A 17015-nucleotide genomic window follows, 5' to 3' on the forward strand; every position below is an offset into this window, starting at 1 on the left:
GAGCTGAAGGCAGATGCTTAACTGACTGAGACACCCATTCACCCCCCAGATAATGTTTTTTGACGCCTAGTTTCAAATTGCTTGAAAAATATTTTGAGTATACTCAAAAGATTAAAATAGTGTTTCTTGAAACAGCCTATCATTCAGACTTTTTCCTTGTTAGTCTGGTTTTGGATGTATTTTTGTATGTACTTACTACTGACTTCACATTATCATAGCGATATAATCTTTTTATTGAGAGGGACTAAAACAAAATACTTTTCTAACCAAGCATAACTATTTCCTTCTATACTTGATTTTCTTGAAGTAGTAGATTGTGTATGATGTGCTGTGATCTCTGCACTTCAGGTACTATGCTGTGATGGTGACCATGTTCTTCACGGTCAGCGTGGTGAACAACTATGCCTTGAATCTCAACATCGCCATGCCCCTGCATATGATATTTAGATCTGTAAGTGCTGCCCGCTGACGGGCGTGTGTGCCTCTGGGAAGCCTATGTGGGTCGATCGAACACTTCACAGAAGTAGAAAGGTCTTACAACAAGTAGAGTCCAGCGTCTAAGAAAGATCTTCTGGATGCGGGAGCAAAGGCTGGCTTTCATCTGCACAGTAAGGCCGAGAGGGGACAGTTGACTTTCATCCCTCTGAGGTCTTCTGGATGATCAATAAAAGGAGCTAAAATCTCCCTGGATAACAGATTTCATGTTTAATTTCCTTCGTCTGATCGATTTTATATTCAGACTTGCTATGAATGTTATTTAACTTATTTCTCACCACTTTTGGTTTCTTTCATAAAATTATGTTTACTTCTAGTACATAAAATTGATACTTCCCCTTTTTGGTTTTTTTATTTTTTTAAAGCAAGAGACTTTTGAGACCATTAAGTAAAGGGAAATTCTTATATTTTAAAGTATTTACTTACTTTAGAGAGAGTGAACCCGCATGCATGGGTTCAGTGAGGGGCAGAAGGGGAGAATCTCAGGGAGACTCCTCGCTGAGTGTGGAGCCTGACAGGGCTTGATCTCATGACCCTGAGATCATCACCTGGGCCCCAACCAAAAGTGGGATACTTAACCGACTGAGCCATCCAGGTGCTCTAAATAAAGGGAAATTCTTAAAGATTTTTATTTATTTATTTGAGAGCGAGAGACAGAGCATGGGGGTGGGAGGGAGCAGCCATAAGCAGAGGGGGAAGCAGACTCCGCGCTGAGCAGGGCTGAGCAGGGAGCCCAATGTGGGGCTCGATCCCAGAACCCTGAGATCATGACCTGAGCTGAAGTAAGACACTTAGCTGACTGAGCCACCAAGGCGCCCCAATAAAGGGAAATTCTTGATGAAGATGGGGTTTCTCCCAGAGCAGAAGAGGTTTTTTTCTTCCTCTCACTCTTGGTGGAAGATCTGTATGTAGTTTGTATGTAAGTAAATAAGAACGGAGTGCTCCCTGAAGAGCAGGAAAGACTTCAAGGGGAATGTAGTTAGGATTGCAAAAGAATGCAGAATCGGTGACCATTGGAATTATAACATTTCTGTGTCCTCTGAGATTTCTGGAAGATTAAAGATACTATCCTCAAAGGGTCTTTTCAGAGCTAATTATAATTACAAAAGTGACTTTCAAAGTAGGGAGCACATAATAGACTTTCAACAAACTCTTGCGGATTGAGTGACCAGAGAAGAGAATGATCCCAGCACGCCTTCTTTCATTAATTAAAACCGGGGGAGAGGAGAAGCTTAGCAAAAGCTCTCATAAATGGATGGAAAAATTTAACAAAATTAAGTCTACAATATAATTTATTTCTGGTAGTCTTAGTTTCAGCTCTGACCAATATTTAGAGAATTGGTCATTTTATTCTCATTGTTATCTTCAGAAGGTGTTATTAATTTACATAACAAATTTGTATGCTTTATACTTGTTGCCATTATAAGAACAAGTGGGCCTTACTAATTAATCATCCTAACCACTTCCTTTCTGGCTTTTTTTTGCTTGTCCATGTTCTTACTTATCTCGAGTTACTTTCTTTCCCTGGTGCACTGAAACCCTCTTACTGTTTTCTCTTTTTATAGGGTTCTCTCATTGCCAACATGATCCTAGGAATTATCATTTTGAAGAAAAGGTAAATAATACACTTTCATATTTTGTGTATAGGAAGGATATCCAGAGCCCCATCCCTAGGCTGGATTCCTTTCTCGTAGTGCTGATAAGTTTGCTCTCGATCACCTGGCTTGTTTCTTGGTTTTCTCTCTGCCGGGGCTGTGCATCCCAAGGCCGTGGACCAGGTTAGGGGCCCCACCTGTGGCTTTGGAACATTTCCTCTGTATAGAAAAGAATGGCTCTTGTCATCACTGCATCTTTAGTGCCATGATAACCTCCAAAGCCAGCTGATCTAGAACTTTACTGTCCCATGTGGTCTCCACTAACTCCATGGGACTCTTGACATTTAAATTTCAGTTACGTGGGGTGCCTGGGTGGCTCAGTGGGTTAAAGCCTCTGCCTTCGGCTCAGGTCATGATCCCAGGGTGCTGGGATCAAACCCCGTATCAGGCTCTCTGCTCGGCAGGGAGACTGCTTCCTCCTCTCTCTCTCTGCCTGCCTCTCTGCCTACTTGTGATCTCTGTCTGTTAAATAAATTAAAAAATAAATTAAAAAATAAATTTCAGTTACTTAAAATTAAATATTTTGTTTCTCACATTTCAAGTGCTCAGTAGCAACACATGGTTACTGGCGACCATGTTGGAGAACCGAGATAGGGAACATTTTCAGCCCTGTGGAAGTTCTTGGGCAGCACTCTCATAGAAGGTGTTTATCAGCACAACATGATGAACTAACAACACCCGTGTTAGAGAAAAAATTCCTAACAAAGACTGAAATGGCCAAGAAATGGGACAGAAACTTTCAGAACTATTCTATGTGGCTGTCACCAGTACCTCTCTCTGGGATATGACTAGAAAATCTCAGAAACACCTGGGATACTTTCTCAAAATATTTGTTTTTCACCTTCGTTCTGAGCCTTACCCCTTACTCCCAAGAAGGAAGGGCACTGGGGAGAGTCAGCGCATTCAGTCTGGAACATTTCTCAGGGGAAGTTCACCCTCACTGTTAAGATCACAGTTGTATAAGCTCAGGCCAGCTTTTCTCTGTTTTCAGTAGTTAGCCCCAGGGTTAGAAGTCTCTACCAGCTTAGAAAGTGCTGCCAGTTAAGTTTGGCAACCTAGAGTATTTAAGTAATAAGAGCTGTGTGGTAAGGACAGTTGTCCTGTCCTGCTAGGCTCCTTATCATGAACCCTTTATCTTTGGAGGCTTAGTTCCCAGATGAGTATGACTGCAGCTGACTTCTTTTCCAAGTCTCCACATAAGTGTTCATATGTAATGGGTTTCTTACATTGAAGTGACCACTACCCTTCTTGATAGTGTAGACTTGACGTTGGCGCAGACCTGCAGGCCTTCCAACTGTTGATTTTGCTCATAATAGGACTATAAAAGAACATATTCTTTTTTTTATGATTTTATTTATTTATTTGACAAATCACAAGTAGGCAGAGAGGCAGGCAGAGAAAGTGGAGGAAGCAGGCCCCCTGCTGTGTAGAGAGCCCGATGCAGGGCTCGATCCCAGGACCCTGGGATCATGACATGAGCCAATGGCAGAGGCTTTAAGCCACTGAGCCACCCAGGTGCCCCCCAAAAAGCATATTCTAAAAGGAATGTGTTCTCCTGAGAGTGCTCTGAAATGTCAGGGGCCTTTCTTAACCAACTGAGCCACCCAGGCGTCCCTCTGTCAGGGGCCTTTCTTAATCATCTCCGTTGCCCTGGAGAACTTGTATTGGGTCTGTCCTCTTGCATCTGTCCAAGTAAGCCCTTTTGACTCTCCTTGCTGTGTATCACCCAGAGAGCAGGAATTTCCCTCAGGTAACCATCTAGTATCAGGAATTTTTAAGTTATTATCTCCTACTATGTATTTTGAGTAGAGCCCCCTTAGGTTCACAGTGTGTTCCTCATTCCGGGATTTGAAGACTAAGTTAATACTTACCTCATCCTGCCCTTTGTTCATTTTTAGGCCTGTATTACAAACCTCTCCCTGTCTTGATCTTTCCAGACTCCAGAGTGCCCTTACATTTCCATCTGCCTCCTCAGGGCCTCTTCCTTCATCTCCGTCTCTCCACCAGCAGCTTGCTCTTGGCCCCCGATCTGCTCTTAGCCAGGCCTACTGGTGTGCTACGAGGCGATGTGACCAGAACTGTACAAAGTATTTAACTAGAAAACCTTGACTGGTTCATCCTGTAAATTTAATTCCTTTTTGTCCTTGCCTGAGTCCTCCCGCTTTATCAGTACGAGCCCAAGAGGGATATTAATGATGTTGTTTTAGTTAATATGAAATGCCACTGTTCTTACTGCCAGTAGTCCTATTAGTGTAATATTTCTTCCTTTATCCAACTGTGCTGACGTTTAAAAACATTTAGGTCAGTCAGAGGTGTTAAAAAAAAGTCCTCTCCTGACAATGGCCAGTTGAATGATTTTTCCCCCGCCCCCCTGACTGAATCCTGCTACTTGTCCTTTATGATCCGTTCTTCCTCTTGTGTGGTGTGTCTCTGACGCTTGGGTTTGGGTCCCTGAAGACCGGAAGCCTCACAGGTGGCAGTTCAGATGGGTCCGCCTTTCCCTGGGACCCGAGCAGGATGGCAGAGCACGTCTGGCCCATGTCTTTTTTTGTTTTTGTGTTCTGACGAAACAACCTCTCGGTCCACAAACCAACAAACAGTTTTAAGCAACACGAGGAAAGGGAGTTGAGTCCCCAGTCAGCATCCTGCTTCGTTCATGCCCAGACTTCTGTGTGCGCGAGCCCATCCTCTGGATTCCGCCAACGGGTCCTCTCACACAGCCTCTGACTGGGAGCATCGCGTGCAAGTCGTATCTGTGCTTGTCTTCTCCTGACGTGTTCTTGTTCTCGTTTTCGCAGATACAGCATTTTCAAATATGCCTCCATTGCCCTGGTGTCTGTGGGGATATTTATCTGCACTTTCATGTCAGCAAAGCAGGTGGTAAGAATCGCTTCACAGATCATTTCTCTTCCCTGCTTGCCGTGGGGGCCCTGGGGTGTTTTATGGACGCGGTACATGGACATGCTTATGCCATGGAAGGATTTGGGTCTCTGCGAGAGAAGAGCGGGGGGAAGAGGGCAACAGATCGTTCCTTCGTACCCGGGCACCTTGCATGTAGTTCTGGTCTCTCTACCTGGTATTTTCCTGTCTTTCCTAGACTTCCCAGTCCAGCTCGAGTGAGAATGATGGATTCCAGGCATTTTTAAGGTGGCTGCTAGGCAAGTACAGTGATTACAATAAAGCTAATTGCCTCTGAAGTTCTGTTTGCTGAGTTTTCTCCCAAGGGACGGGTTTCTTGGCAAGAAGCTTTGGCGAAACAGATTATGCCACAGAAGAGAGAGGCACCTGGGGTCACCTGTCTCTGAACTTCGGTGTTCAAAACATGAAAAAAGAAAATATCCTCATTCAGGGTAATGGGTTCTACAACATGGTTCCACGATTTCCGTGGCTGCCAGTGGTATGGAGCGAAAAGCGCGCATCCGTTTGCCTGTCACTCTCTCTGAGCGAGTGCGTAGAGTGTCCTCTGTTTCTTCTTGGTCTGTCTCCTGAGTAGAAGCAGTCAATTTCCAAGGGACTCATTTCTAAATCTTAGATTCATTTTCTTCATAAGTTAGCTCTTCCGTAATGAGTGTTCCCAGACCCGACTGATCATCAGAGTCTCCTAGGGAATTTTTTAAAATATGAGTCTCTTTGTGGAACTCATTAGATCACTCCTATAGAGCTCTGGCCTCGTGTTGTCGGCTACGGAGGTGAAACTCTTTCCAAGTGCAGTCCATGACAGCAGTAACAGAGTGAGAGTAAGCCGAAGAGAAATAGCAACAAAAGAACTAGAATCTCCCTGCTGCTTGGCCTTGAAAATTTATCCCTTTAAGGCCGCTCTTCTTTATGGAAAAAAAAAAAAAAAAATCATTGTGAACTGTTGGGAAACACTTAATCCAATAAGAAAAATTTCCAGAGGATATAAACATACAATTCATGGGGAAAAATTAATATCTGATTACTGTGTGTTCAGCCTCAGTATTCTTAGAATCAGAGAGATGCAAATTGAAACCAAAGTGTAGTACCTTTTTATTTTTGGCCTATTAAAATCGCAAGATAGTAAACAATTATCCTCATTGCTGTAGGGGGTGCAGTAAGACAACCATTTTCGTATAAACTGTTTATGGTAGAAATTGACATGGCCTTTCTGGAAAAATTTATATACTGTTTTAAAAATGTCTGCAACTTCTGACTGTAATTTCGTTTAGGGAAGTTTACCCTAAGGAAATCATCAACATTTCGTTTAAAGATTTATGTACAAGGATATACATTGATTTCAATGGTGAAATAATTGGAAATAATCTAATCATTCTCATGTTGTTAGATCTTTACTATGGTCCCTCCACATGATAAAGTCATGGAGCCGGGGGTTCATACTTGAAGGAAAAAAAAAAAATCCAAAAAAATGATTGTGAAGAAAGCAAGGTGTACATTTGTATATTCATTATAATCCCGTGTTAGCATAAAATATATACATAAATATATAGAGAGAGCAAACTATCAAGGAGTGGGTAGTGATAATGTGGTTATTTTTACTTCTTTAAAAAATTTTGTACATGTTCTACAGCTGGTTTGTAATAAATGTAGAACAGTCAGTGTTCTTTAGGAAAACATGTGTAAGTGAGCAAATCCAGTATCTTATCACCTGGTTTTTGTGTTTTCAGGGATTGGGGCACTGACGTTTGCACTTCTGATGTCGGCGCGGATGGGTATTTTCCAGGAGACCTTATATAAACAATTTGGGAAACATTCCAAGGAGGCTTTGTTTTATAATGTAAGCAATTTCTTGAGCCTGAGATAGATTAAAAAGTACTCAGCTGTACTCTGTCATTTCAAACGAAATATGCGTTTTTCTGGTGTAGTTGAAGGACCAAGTATTTTTAATAGGCTACGAGTGTGTATTCTGAGCCACTGTTCTCTGCATGAGCCACTCGTGATCGGTCTGTGGAGCCTAGCATGTCCCGTAACCAGGAACAACATCTGCGGATAAGGACCTTCATCGGCCCCCCCCCCCCCCCCAGTGTTCCTGTAGATGAAATCGAGTAAAACTACTATGGAAACTTGGAACAGCAAAATAAGTTCCAAAAACCCCATGCAGAGGGGGCCGTGGGCAGGCGGACAAGCATTTGAGGGAAGAGGGGGGACAGCATCCCTCCAGGGAGCGCTCTGTACTCGATGGAGAGTTCCGTTAGCTAATTCTCTGTGCTTCTGCTGCTTTTTTGGAAACTGCTAAGCCAGAGCCGCCCCCTCTAACTGTACTCTTCCTCCAGCCTCTCTCCTATGGAGAGAACATCCACAGCACAGCCCCTCAAGGCCCCGGGCGGTAGAGATGCCGCCGGCCTCAGGGTTCAGAGGTTCGTCACTGCCAGCTTTCGTACTGAAGCTGCAGACAATCAGGCTGAGATATTTAACTGGGACTGGAGTGTGTGGCTGGGAATTAAAAAAATAAGGAACAGGCTCTCAGGTTCACGTCTTTTTTTTAGAACAGTACCTGGCACAGGAAAGGTGCCCCATAACAGGCTGAATGACTGTGAGTTTAAGCTTCCCTTTTGCTGAGGGAAGGATGCTGGCTCCATTATTTTGTTCAGTGTGTGATGATCTCTGACTCCAGTCCGTAAGGGCCAGAGCTGCGGCTTGGGGTCAGTAGCCTGCTGGACAGTGTCACGAGGTCCGAAGCCCTGGATACGTTTAACCTAACAAGTCTGAATTGCTTTTCCTGATCCTGCTTGTCAGAGAGCTTGTAAAACTGGGAGTCATTGAGAAGCTGCCCTGCATATTCTGTAATACGTCTGTATGTAAATTTACGTGAGCTCTTTCTTCCCACAGCATGCCCTTCCGCTTCCTGGCTTCATTTTCTTGGCTTCCGACATTTATGACCATGCAGTTCTGTTCAATAAGTCTGGTGAGTGTGGGGTTAGCTGGTGGAATCACCTGGCAGCTTCTGGGGCCACTTCTCAGTTTCGCCATTGACTTGACCACAGCTTTTTTCACGATCTTATCCAAATCACCGCCCTATGGGGAGCCATCCCCACCCCACCTCCCGGGGATACTGTGCTGTTTGTCAGCCGTTGTAGTGGCAAAAGCTTTTCCAGATGCTTCTCAGTTATTTGCAAACAATGTAATAGAGTATCTTCACATTTTCTGTTTTGCTTTGGAATTTGTGTGTTTGTGTTTGCATGTGGAATGTTTGATGTTTTGAGAATGCCAAAAAATAGCAGTACCACCCCGCAGAGGTGGGACCGTGAGAAACCAGGCAGCCATCAGCTCTGCCTGCTCCTGCCCTTCCTTTGCTGCAAAGGCAAAGGCAAAGTCAGACCCACTCACACACACCCACATACACCCACATACACCCACATACACACACACACACATAGCTCCCTTGGAGCGAGGGGAAACAAACCACAAGGGGCTTTTTTCCAGGGTAAAGGGTAGGAAATAAAGCAGCAGGAATAAGCAAAATTCATTCAGATGTCTACAGGGTAAGGTAGCTGTTACTTGTTAAAGGGACTGTTTAATCAACTAACTATAAATTGCCAATTAACTTGAAGGGAATTACCTATCTGATGTGATTGACTAAAAGATGTAGTGTTTATAAAGGCAAAGGAACACACAGGAACAAATAAACATATGTAAAGTTAAGGCTTTCTCCTTGTTCATATCTAAAATGGTAGGTGTATTTTGTGGAGTGGCGGTATGTGCACCGTAAACTTGTTTGCCCTCAGAACCTGCGTTAGGAAGTTGTGAATGCTTTCTGTTGGAGTTTGCAGTGCTGTGTGTCCCATTCACCCACAGAAAGTGTGTAATGAAGGTAGTGTGTCAAAGTTTTTTTTTTTTTTTAAAGATTTTATGTATTTATTTGACAGACAGAGATCACAAGTAGGCAGAAAGACAGGCAGAGAAAGAGGGGGCAGCAGGCTCACTGCTGAGCAGAGAGCTCGATGTGGGGCTCGATCCCAGGACCCTGGGATCATGACCTGAGCCGAAGGCAGAGACTTAACCCACTGAGCCACCCAGGCGCCCCTGTCAGAAAGTTTTTAAGGTTCTGAATTACTCAATCATTTCTGACTTTTTTTTTTTTCTGGAGATGTAATTGACACATAGCCACTTTTGACACAATAATTTTTAAGGTCCCTTGAGAGTTTCCACATAGCGATGGACCATTGACATAAAAATATTATCAGATTCCTTGGGATTGATTTTGATTTAGTTACTAGAATGCTGCTTCTAAAAGTCACAGGAATGGTATTTATGTAAAATCTTTATTTTAGAGTATGCCTTCAACTTCTTCAAAATCATCCCTGAGTTAAGTATGTTTTCTTTTCTCCTCTGGCTTGCCTTAGGTTATCTCAGATGAACCTGTTATCCTTGAATTTGTTATGAGAATTGAATATCCACCTAAATATTTTGAGTCCTACTGATAGACTCTTACATAGCAAATTGATACAGTGGATCTCTGAAGCTATTAAACAGTAATAATGTTACTTGTCTTTTCAGTGTTTCAAAGACCACATTATGGGGATTTCCCACCAGTCTAGACAGTTATATTACACATATTACATACACACACACACACACATGGATTTTTATGCTTTGCAAAAGAAAAGTAACATTCCTTTACTAAGGAGATCTCAGTGTCACTGTTAGAATTTCCTAAGTTACACAGAATAATTCCACCCCCCCAAACACCTTAGGAAGTTTTAAAGACTGATTGTTTGAGAATTACTATGTCCTTAGTCTCTTTGATCTTGAATATTTTATTTCTTCCCAAATACTTACTATGCAAGCCTCATAACATAAGAATGCATTTAAAGGAAGAAAAGTTACAGTTCTATAGCCTTCGACGTCAGCTAATTTCATTTTAGCATTTTCTTTCCAGACACTGCTTACATACATTTTTACATAGTCGTCATCCTTGTGTGGATACATTTCATACTTGCTTTTTCACTTGCCTTCTTTTTTGTGTGAGTGTATATAATCTTCATGATTCTTTTTTCATCAAATGTGTCCCGCCTCATTTAGTGGAAGTTCCTCTAAGGCTTACATAGCCATTGAGACTGATTTGTTTTTTCCACATTATAAATAGTACTCCATCAACGGAGAACTTTTTTCTTCTTTTGAATTAATAAGGATTAATTCCTAAGAATGACTGTCAATACTGGTGTGGTCCCTTAATGTGAGCATTATGAAATGGATTTAAAACACACACACACACACCAGTTGATACTACTACCAAATGAGTGGCTGCCAATTCCACTACTGCCTTTCCAGATTAGGATTTTATACATTTTTTTTTTTTAAGATTTTTTATTTATTTATTTGACAGAGAGAGATCACAAGTAGGCAGAGAGGCAGGAAGAGAGGCAGGCAAAGAGAGAGGAGGAAGCAAGCTCCCTGCCAAGCAGAGAGCCTGATGTGGGACTCGATCCCAGGACCCTGAGATCATGACCTGAGCTGAAGGCAGCGGCTTAACCCACTGAGCCACCCAGGCGCCCAGGATTTTATACATTTTTAATTGCTGTTTTAATAAAGTCTAAAATGGCAGAACCCTGTTTAGTTTTGAATTCTTCGATTACTAGTAGGATCGTGTATATTTCCAAACGGCATTTATTTGTGGGTTGTCTTCACTCTTGGGTTGATTGTCAGGTAAGAGCCTGTCATCTGTAACTTCTCTGTGCCATTCAGTGTTTCTTTGTAAAGTGGGGTCCTCGCCAGGTGGGTGGTGAAGAGTTTATTTTATAGTTGCCATAAGTAATTTAAGAAACCGATGTAATGACTCTTGAGACTGATGTAGCCTGGAATCAAGGGAAGTAAAGTGGCGTACAGTCCAGTTCTGCTTGCGAGGGAAGTAGTGTTGCTGTCTCTGTTACGTTCGGTCTCCCCTCAGCTGTCAGGAATGTGACCGTCTCTCCTCTCCATCTTTGCAGAACTGTATCAAGTTCCGGTCATTGGTGTGACAGTGCCCATCATGTGGTTCTACCTCCTCATGAATGTCATCACTCAGTATCCTTTGCGCTCCTCTGCTATGAGGTCTGCTCTGTGGTCTTTTGACCAAGGAATGTTTATTCTTCTAACGGTGTATGACATGAGTTCTGTCTCTGCCTTGAACTATTCTGTACTACCGGAGACAGAGCTGCCCATCCAGTTAGTGCTTTCGTGGGGGGCCAGAGATTAGCGCTGCAGCAGGTCGGTAAGTCACTGGGCACCATAAAGGGACTGCTCTGGGGGGAGGTGTAGAAATCAATGGATCACCAAGCAATAGTATAGGACTGAATGCTCTGTGATTTCTGCCGGAGTTGTTCGGTGGCCTAGGAAATGTTTCAGGCTGCCACAAAATTCTGCAAGAAATTTCAAACTAACTAAAACCTAATTTTTTAAATGGTTTCTTTGAACAGCCTGAAGTAGGTTATAAAATCGTGAACAGTCTGAAACCACGAAGGTCGAGATTTGTCTCATTCCTCTGACGTCACCTAGTAGATTGGCCGGCAGAGTTCCTCTCTGGACAAAGAGGTAGAGCCCGGGTCCTTATATAAAGTAGGTTTGCTGACGTTTATTGAAAGTGTTACCTACCTTCTGTCACTACTTGGGAGGGGATCGCCACCGTACACCGTGTGAGGATCTCAGAGCGAGAACAGTGGGCGGTCTGCAGGCAGCTTCAGGGGAGGATTCGCAGATGAGTGGTAGGACGTTCATTCAGTGAGATGTTCTACTGAGGAAGAGCCTCCGAGCAGCCATAACCCACCCATGTCTTCTGGTTCTTAGAATATGAGCATTTAAACCAAGTGCGATGCCAGAATATTCTCCCTGGTGTTCTCTCTCTAGTCCACCGAAACCACCTTAACCCCACCCCCCAGGTACGTGTGTATCCGGGGCGTCTTCATTCTCACCACGGAGTGCGCCTCCCTCACCGTCACCCTTGTCGTGACCCTGCGCAAGTTCGTCAGCCTCATCTTTTCCATCTTGTACTTCCAGAACCCTTTCACTCTGTGGCACTGGCTGGGTACCTTGTTTGTCTTCATTGGCACCCTAATGTACACAGAAGTGTGGAACAACCTAGGGACCACAAAAAGCCAGCTTCAGAAGGACAAGAAGAACTGAGGCCTGCCCGGAGCAGAGACCAGGGTCGTGATGTGCTAGGGTCCGGTGAGGGCTGGCCGCCCTTCCACGTTCGTCAGCGCTGAGGTGTTGAACCAACCATGTACCAGAGAATCCTCAGAAGGAGGGACTTCTCAGATTTCTTAAGGCTGTACAGACAGTGTCTGTGGACTCCAAATGGAAACCCCTCAACCATGAAGTAGAAACAAGAACAGTTCTCTGCTCTTGAACAGCCAGCGCGTTTGTTACTTGTTTACCAAAATATTTAGTACTGTTACTTGTTTATTGAGTTCTGAGTCCCCACAGCTAGGAGTTTTATATCCATGTTCGGTGGTGGTCTCTTGTTGCCATTCTGATGATTCTCTGCCACACAGTCATTATCATCCTGTGGCCTCGTCCCTTTTTTCTGTCACCTTCCCCCCCCCCCACCCCCTGCGGCCCTGTCAGCCAGTCAGATGCATCATCATCAGGAAACAGCTGAGCTGAGACACCGGTGACACTGGGACTGGGAAAGAAGCAGTTGTCCCTGAGCTGAGCCCTGGTCACACTGGAGCAGGGCTGCGGGAATCCTTTTCCACAGCTTGCCTTTTTTTTTTTCTTTTTTCCTATGCAAAAGTCTGTTGCTTTCTCTCCTTAGAACAGACCTTCAGCGTCTCTCTGAGGCACAGTTAATAAGAAAGAAAGGTTGTGTATGACTTAGGAGAGACGTTTTCTGGCGTGAAGCCGTGTAGCTCCGAGTGGAGATGGTGCTGCCGGGTCGGCTGGGAGCGGCTGGCCCTCAGCGGCCCCCAGAGGGCCACAGCTCCGGGCTGGTGCCAGTGGGTGCCTTTCCTGCTGGGAAGGCTGCTTAACCAGAGAGATTGAGCTCTGCCTGTCGGGCTGACAGAGTCGTGGTCAGTCAGGCTAAGGAGGAGACTAGTACGGGGCGGGGGGGGGGGGGGGTGTATGAATCAGGTCCAGTCGCAACGAAAATGAAGGTTTTTTTTTCCCCTTCTTTCCTATGAGGTATCTTAGTGTTCTTGATGAGTGTTTACAGGTGGTTGGGAGGTAATGTGTTTCGCTTTGTGTGGAAATATGATGCCTCTTTTGGCTAATCATTTCGGAGGTGTGGTCTTTCCTTGCTGGGGTAATTTTGAGAACAAGGAACAGTATCAGTATTGTGTGTGTAGGAGTGTGTGTGTGTGTGTGTGTAGTTTCTGTGATAATATTGGAGGAGAAAAGAACATAGAAGTCTGTTCTTTTATTGCCTCATTTTTCACTCAGTTCCCCCCCCCGCCCCCGCCCCGCCGCCCCATCATTAACCTCACAGGAGTACCTGCCTCTTTTGCACACAGAGACCTTCCTTTTGCTTTTGGGCACGGACTGTCTTAAATTGCGGTGTGGTTCTGCAGATCTGCTTGGCTCATGCCGTGGTGTGGCAGGTGTCCGCCGCTGCCTGCCTACAGCTGGTCTCTGATGGGGTCTGAGATAAGTCCCAGAGCCTTTGGGGGAGTAACTTAAGCCGCCTCATTGTCGTCTGCACGTTAATCACGGGTTTTCAGACTCATTTGTTGCTCTAGACGTGGGCAGCTTTCCAGTGCTGATCACTGGTCTGCCCTAAAAGATGCTGAATTTGACGTGAACCCATTCATGGAATCAAAAGGCATTTTCTTTGAAATATGTAGAGTTCTTCAGACTGATGGTGCTATAAGTAGCATGTGTTAAATATCCTCTTAAAAACAAAAGCTATTTTTTTTTAAATCACTTCATAGAAGAACGTATCCCTAGGGTCTGTTGGATTGCTGTGTATCTGGAGTCTTAACAGGCTGTCCTAACTCAGTGTCATCCTTTTTATGTTAATGAAAATTTTTAGGAATTGAAATGCTTTGGTGCACACAGACAGCATTTAACTGAGTCTATTAGATTTTAGATTCTGGTTTTAGAAAGTACACATTCCTCAGTCTGAACACCTCTGCTGGTTTTATTAACAAGAGGTTATATATGGACAGATTATGGCACTTAAGCAAAAAATGAACGTGTGTAAGAACAGAATGTCTGAAATGCTCTGAGTTGATTTTCACTCTAGTGGCCAGATGTAAGAAAATATGTCTAATGGACACTAGAACTTTCATTAACAACTTGTTTCTGGACCATTTATTTCCAGAAGATAACTGCTTTTTCAATCCAGGTTGAAACTAATTTCAGCTTTTATGAAATAGGCAAATAAACCATTTTGTAAAGGACCAGACCCATGCAACAGAAGGAGAAGTGTCTATTAAAATGCTTTTCCTCTTTCTCTGGGTCAAAACTATGTAACTGTGTACCTCAGAGATAGAGTTTGTTTACAAAAGAGATTGGTGTTTAATAAGACAGCCAAAACTCTACCCTTAGAGCAAAGATCAGATAGCAGATGGCACTAGCCAGAAAGTATACTGTGTGTGTGTGTGTGTACATGTGTACACATACCTGTGTACCCACTTAACAGCTTAACCAGTGCCATAGATAAATAGGAGAAAGCGGTGGATATTTTAGTTATATTAATGTAATACCTACATAGCCTTTACCACAATTCTGTCCTCTCATTATAAATGCTTTTTCATTTTTTGACTTTTTTCTTGATCTTTTAATTTTCCTTTCCATCTAAAACAATCATTAATGTACTTGGTAACTGTCTATCAAGTTTTAAAGTATTTAGACACAATCTGTTCTTCTGGGAAGATTACATGACATTTTTAAAGCATTCAGGTCACTTCTTGAGCACCCGTCCCCCCTTCTGGCTTATTTTGTTTCCCTCCCGAGCCCCAACCTCCAGTGTCCTCACCGCACTTCCTGTTCACTTGTGTAGGTTTCCACTGAAAAATTGGATAGTTTCCCACACCTGTAATCTTGTATCTGTTTATGCCTCGATTCTCTGGGGCCTCTCAGATGTTTTTGTGGGTTTTTACAAGGTATTTATATCTGTGTAGCATGTATTTTGTTAGACATTGTTGTAAGTATTGATACTTGGCATGTTAAGATCTGGCCCATAAGTATGAACACGAGGGTGAATGTAAAAATGTTTATATATTTTATTACCTGAAACTGGGGCTGAAAATCTCGACCACCCTGGCCTGCTCTAGTTGGAAAATAATGTCCTGTTTCCTCCTTTCATCCTGTCTTGAGCTCGGTTTACTCAGCACTGCGAGATGCCTAGGGAGAGGGAAGGTGACAGACCTCAGGAATTCATCCAAGCCAGTGAATTAGCTGTTGGGCTGGAGGACCAATTGGCAGGTCAGAATGAAGGGGAGGAAGAAATTTTCCTGTCCGAGGTTCTTCCAGCTGGATTAGGAGTTAAATTTCCATGAGACAGATTAACAGGAGAAAAAAAAAAAAAATCAGTTTTATTTTGTGCACCCGGAGTCCCGATAATGAAACCGAAACCTAAACAAAAGACCAAAGCAGGCATTTTAAAAAATAAACATTTTAAGGCTGTAAACATGTCAGGAATTGACAGGATAAAGAAAATGGATGTTTGGGAGCTTTAGTAAGGAATTTGGGCTCTGGTAGTAGATTAGTAAAAATATAACCAGGTTTATTTCTACAACTTCTTTGGCTTTAAATAAAGATGGTGGTTTTTTTTTTTTTTTTCCCCCTGTTTTCTTAGTGTGGGGAGGGTACCTTTCACAGAGCAGTGTCTGAGTGTCCTAGTACCTGTTGTTTCCCACATGGTTTCAATTCAAAATCCTGAGTATGCCATCATGGTGCACTGTTGATGGCCTGCCCGGGGCCCCTGCAGTTCCCTCCTCTGAAACTTCCCTGGAAGTCTCACACATTAAAAGTTGACAGATTGTTCCATTTCAGTGAACCAGTCTGGGTTCTGACGGGAGGTAGTTAAACTCATTTCAGGAGGCGGTGATGTATTCTCAGTCCAATGGTTCAAATCAGGAATGAATAGGCCCATTTCTGTGGAAACAAAAGCAGTGGTTCATGATTGGATCAAATTAGAAACCAGTTTCAGAGTGTAGCCAGTCAAGTGGATTTCTGGATGACAGGCAGTGGCAATCTGATGTATTTTCTGGGTTTGTAAATTGAGTTTTATGGCGATCTTTTTGAATAGCCCATCGAGCAGCGGGCATGGAGATTGTCTACATCTGAGCTGTTGTGATTTCTCTGACGTTTAAGTTGTTTATGTGCAGTTTGCAGGGCTTCAGGAGAAAGGGCAGTTTTTGGTTATCAAGTTATTCCAAGTAAAAAGGATGGTAAAAAAAAAAAAAAAACAAAACCCAAAAATGTTAGTTGGGGGAGCTGTAGCCAGGCCCTGGAGAAAACCAGAAGAAATCAGGATCTTGTCTAGTTAATGAACCAAATTTGGAAATAGTATTCACAAAGGTATGTTATTGAAACAGTTTTTCTCTTCATTTTCACACTCATTTTTACCAAATATAGCCCAGTTGAGACTAATTGGTTTGCAAAAGAAGCCTAGTTTTTTTAAAACTTAGTTTCAGTGCAGCAAGAATTGTGATTGATCTCATAGGCTCTTTTTATAAGGACTCTCCAGACTGAACTTTACAGCCTTTCAAGGTTGGCAGCCAAGTCAAATACTTGCCACAGACTTCAACTGTAACACCTAGAGATTTGGATTCATTCTTTCTCAAGGTCCCAAAGGTATCCCAAGTTTCTTGCATCTGCCAGGAAGTGACCTTCCCTCTTCACTTGGGAACTCTGCTGGGAAATCTGTCAGCAAGATATTAGGCTCTTTTTTTCAGAGGGCTTCCTTGGTTCCATATAGTCAACCTTAGTTCCTTAAGCTCTCTGGTAATACCTGACTTTATGCAG

The 17015-nt window shown here is 43.3% G+C and overlaps 1 protein-coding gene across 1 annotated transcript in view; it reads left to right on the forward strand.

The window, feature by feature from the left end:
• Window positions 1-15256, forward strand: part of SLC35B4 (solute carrier family 35 member B4) — a 38787-nt gene extending 23531 nt beyond the window's left edge. Inside the window, exons 3-10 of the mRNA XM_032304626.1 lie at window positions 349-451; window positions 2061-2110; window positions 4949-5030; window positions 5248-5308; window positions 6794-6903; window positions 7956-8031; window positions 11054-11129; window positions 11981-15256. Of these exons, the coding sequence (XP_032160517.1) occupies window positions 349-451; window positions 2061-2110; window positions 4949-5030; window positions 5248-5308; window positions 6794-6903; window positions 7956-8031; window positions 11054-11129; window positions 11981-12224 (802 nt within the window). The 3' untranslated portion in view covers window positions 12225-15256. The remainder of the gene's footprint in view (window positions 1-348; window positions 452-2060; window positions 2111-4948; window positions 5031-5247; window positions 5309-6793; window positions 6904-7955; window positions 8032-11053; window positions 11130-11980) is intronic.
• The last annotated feature ends 1759 nt before the right edge of the window (window positions 15257-17015 follow it).

This window comes from Mustela erminea, chromosome 11 (genome assembly GCF_009829155.1).
Source record: "Mustela erminea isolate mMusErm1 chromosome 11, mMusErm1.Pri, whole genome shotgun sequence".
Taxonomy (NCBI): Eukaryota; Metazoa; Chordata; class Mammalia; order Carnivora; family Mustelidae; genus Mustela; species Mustela erminea.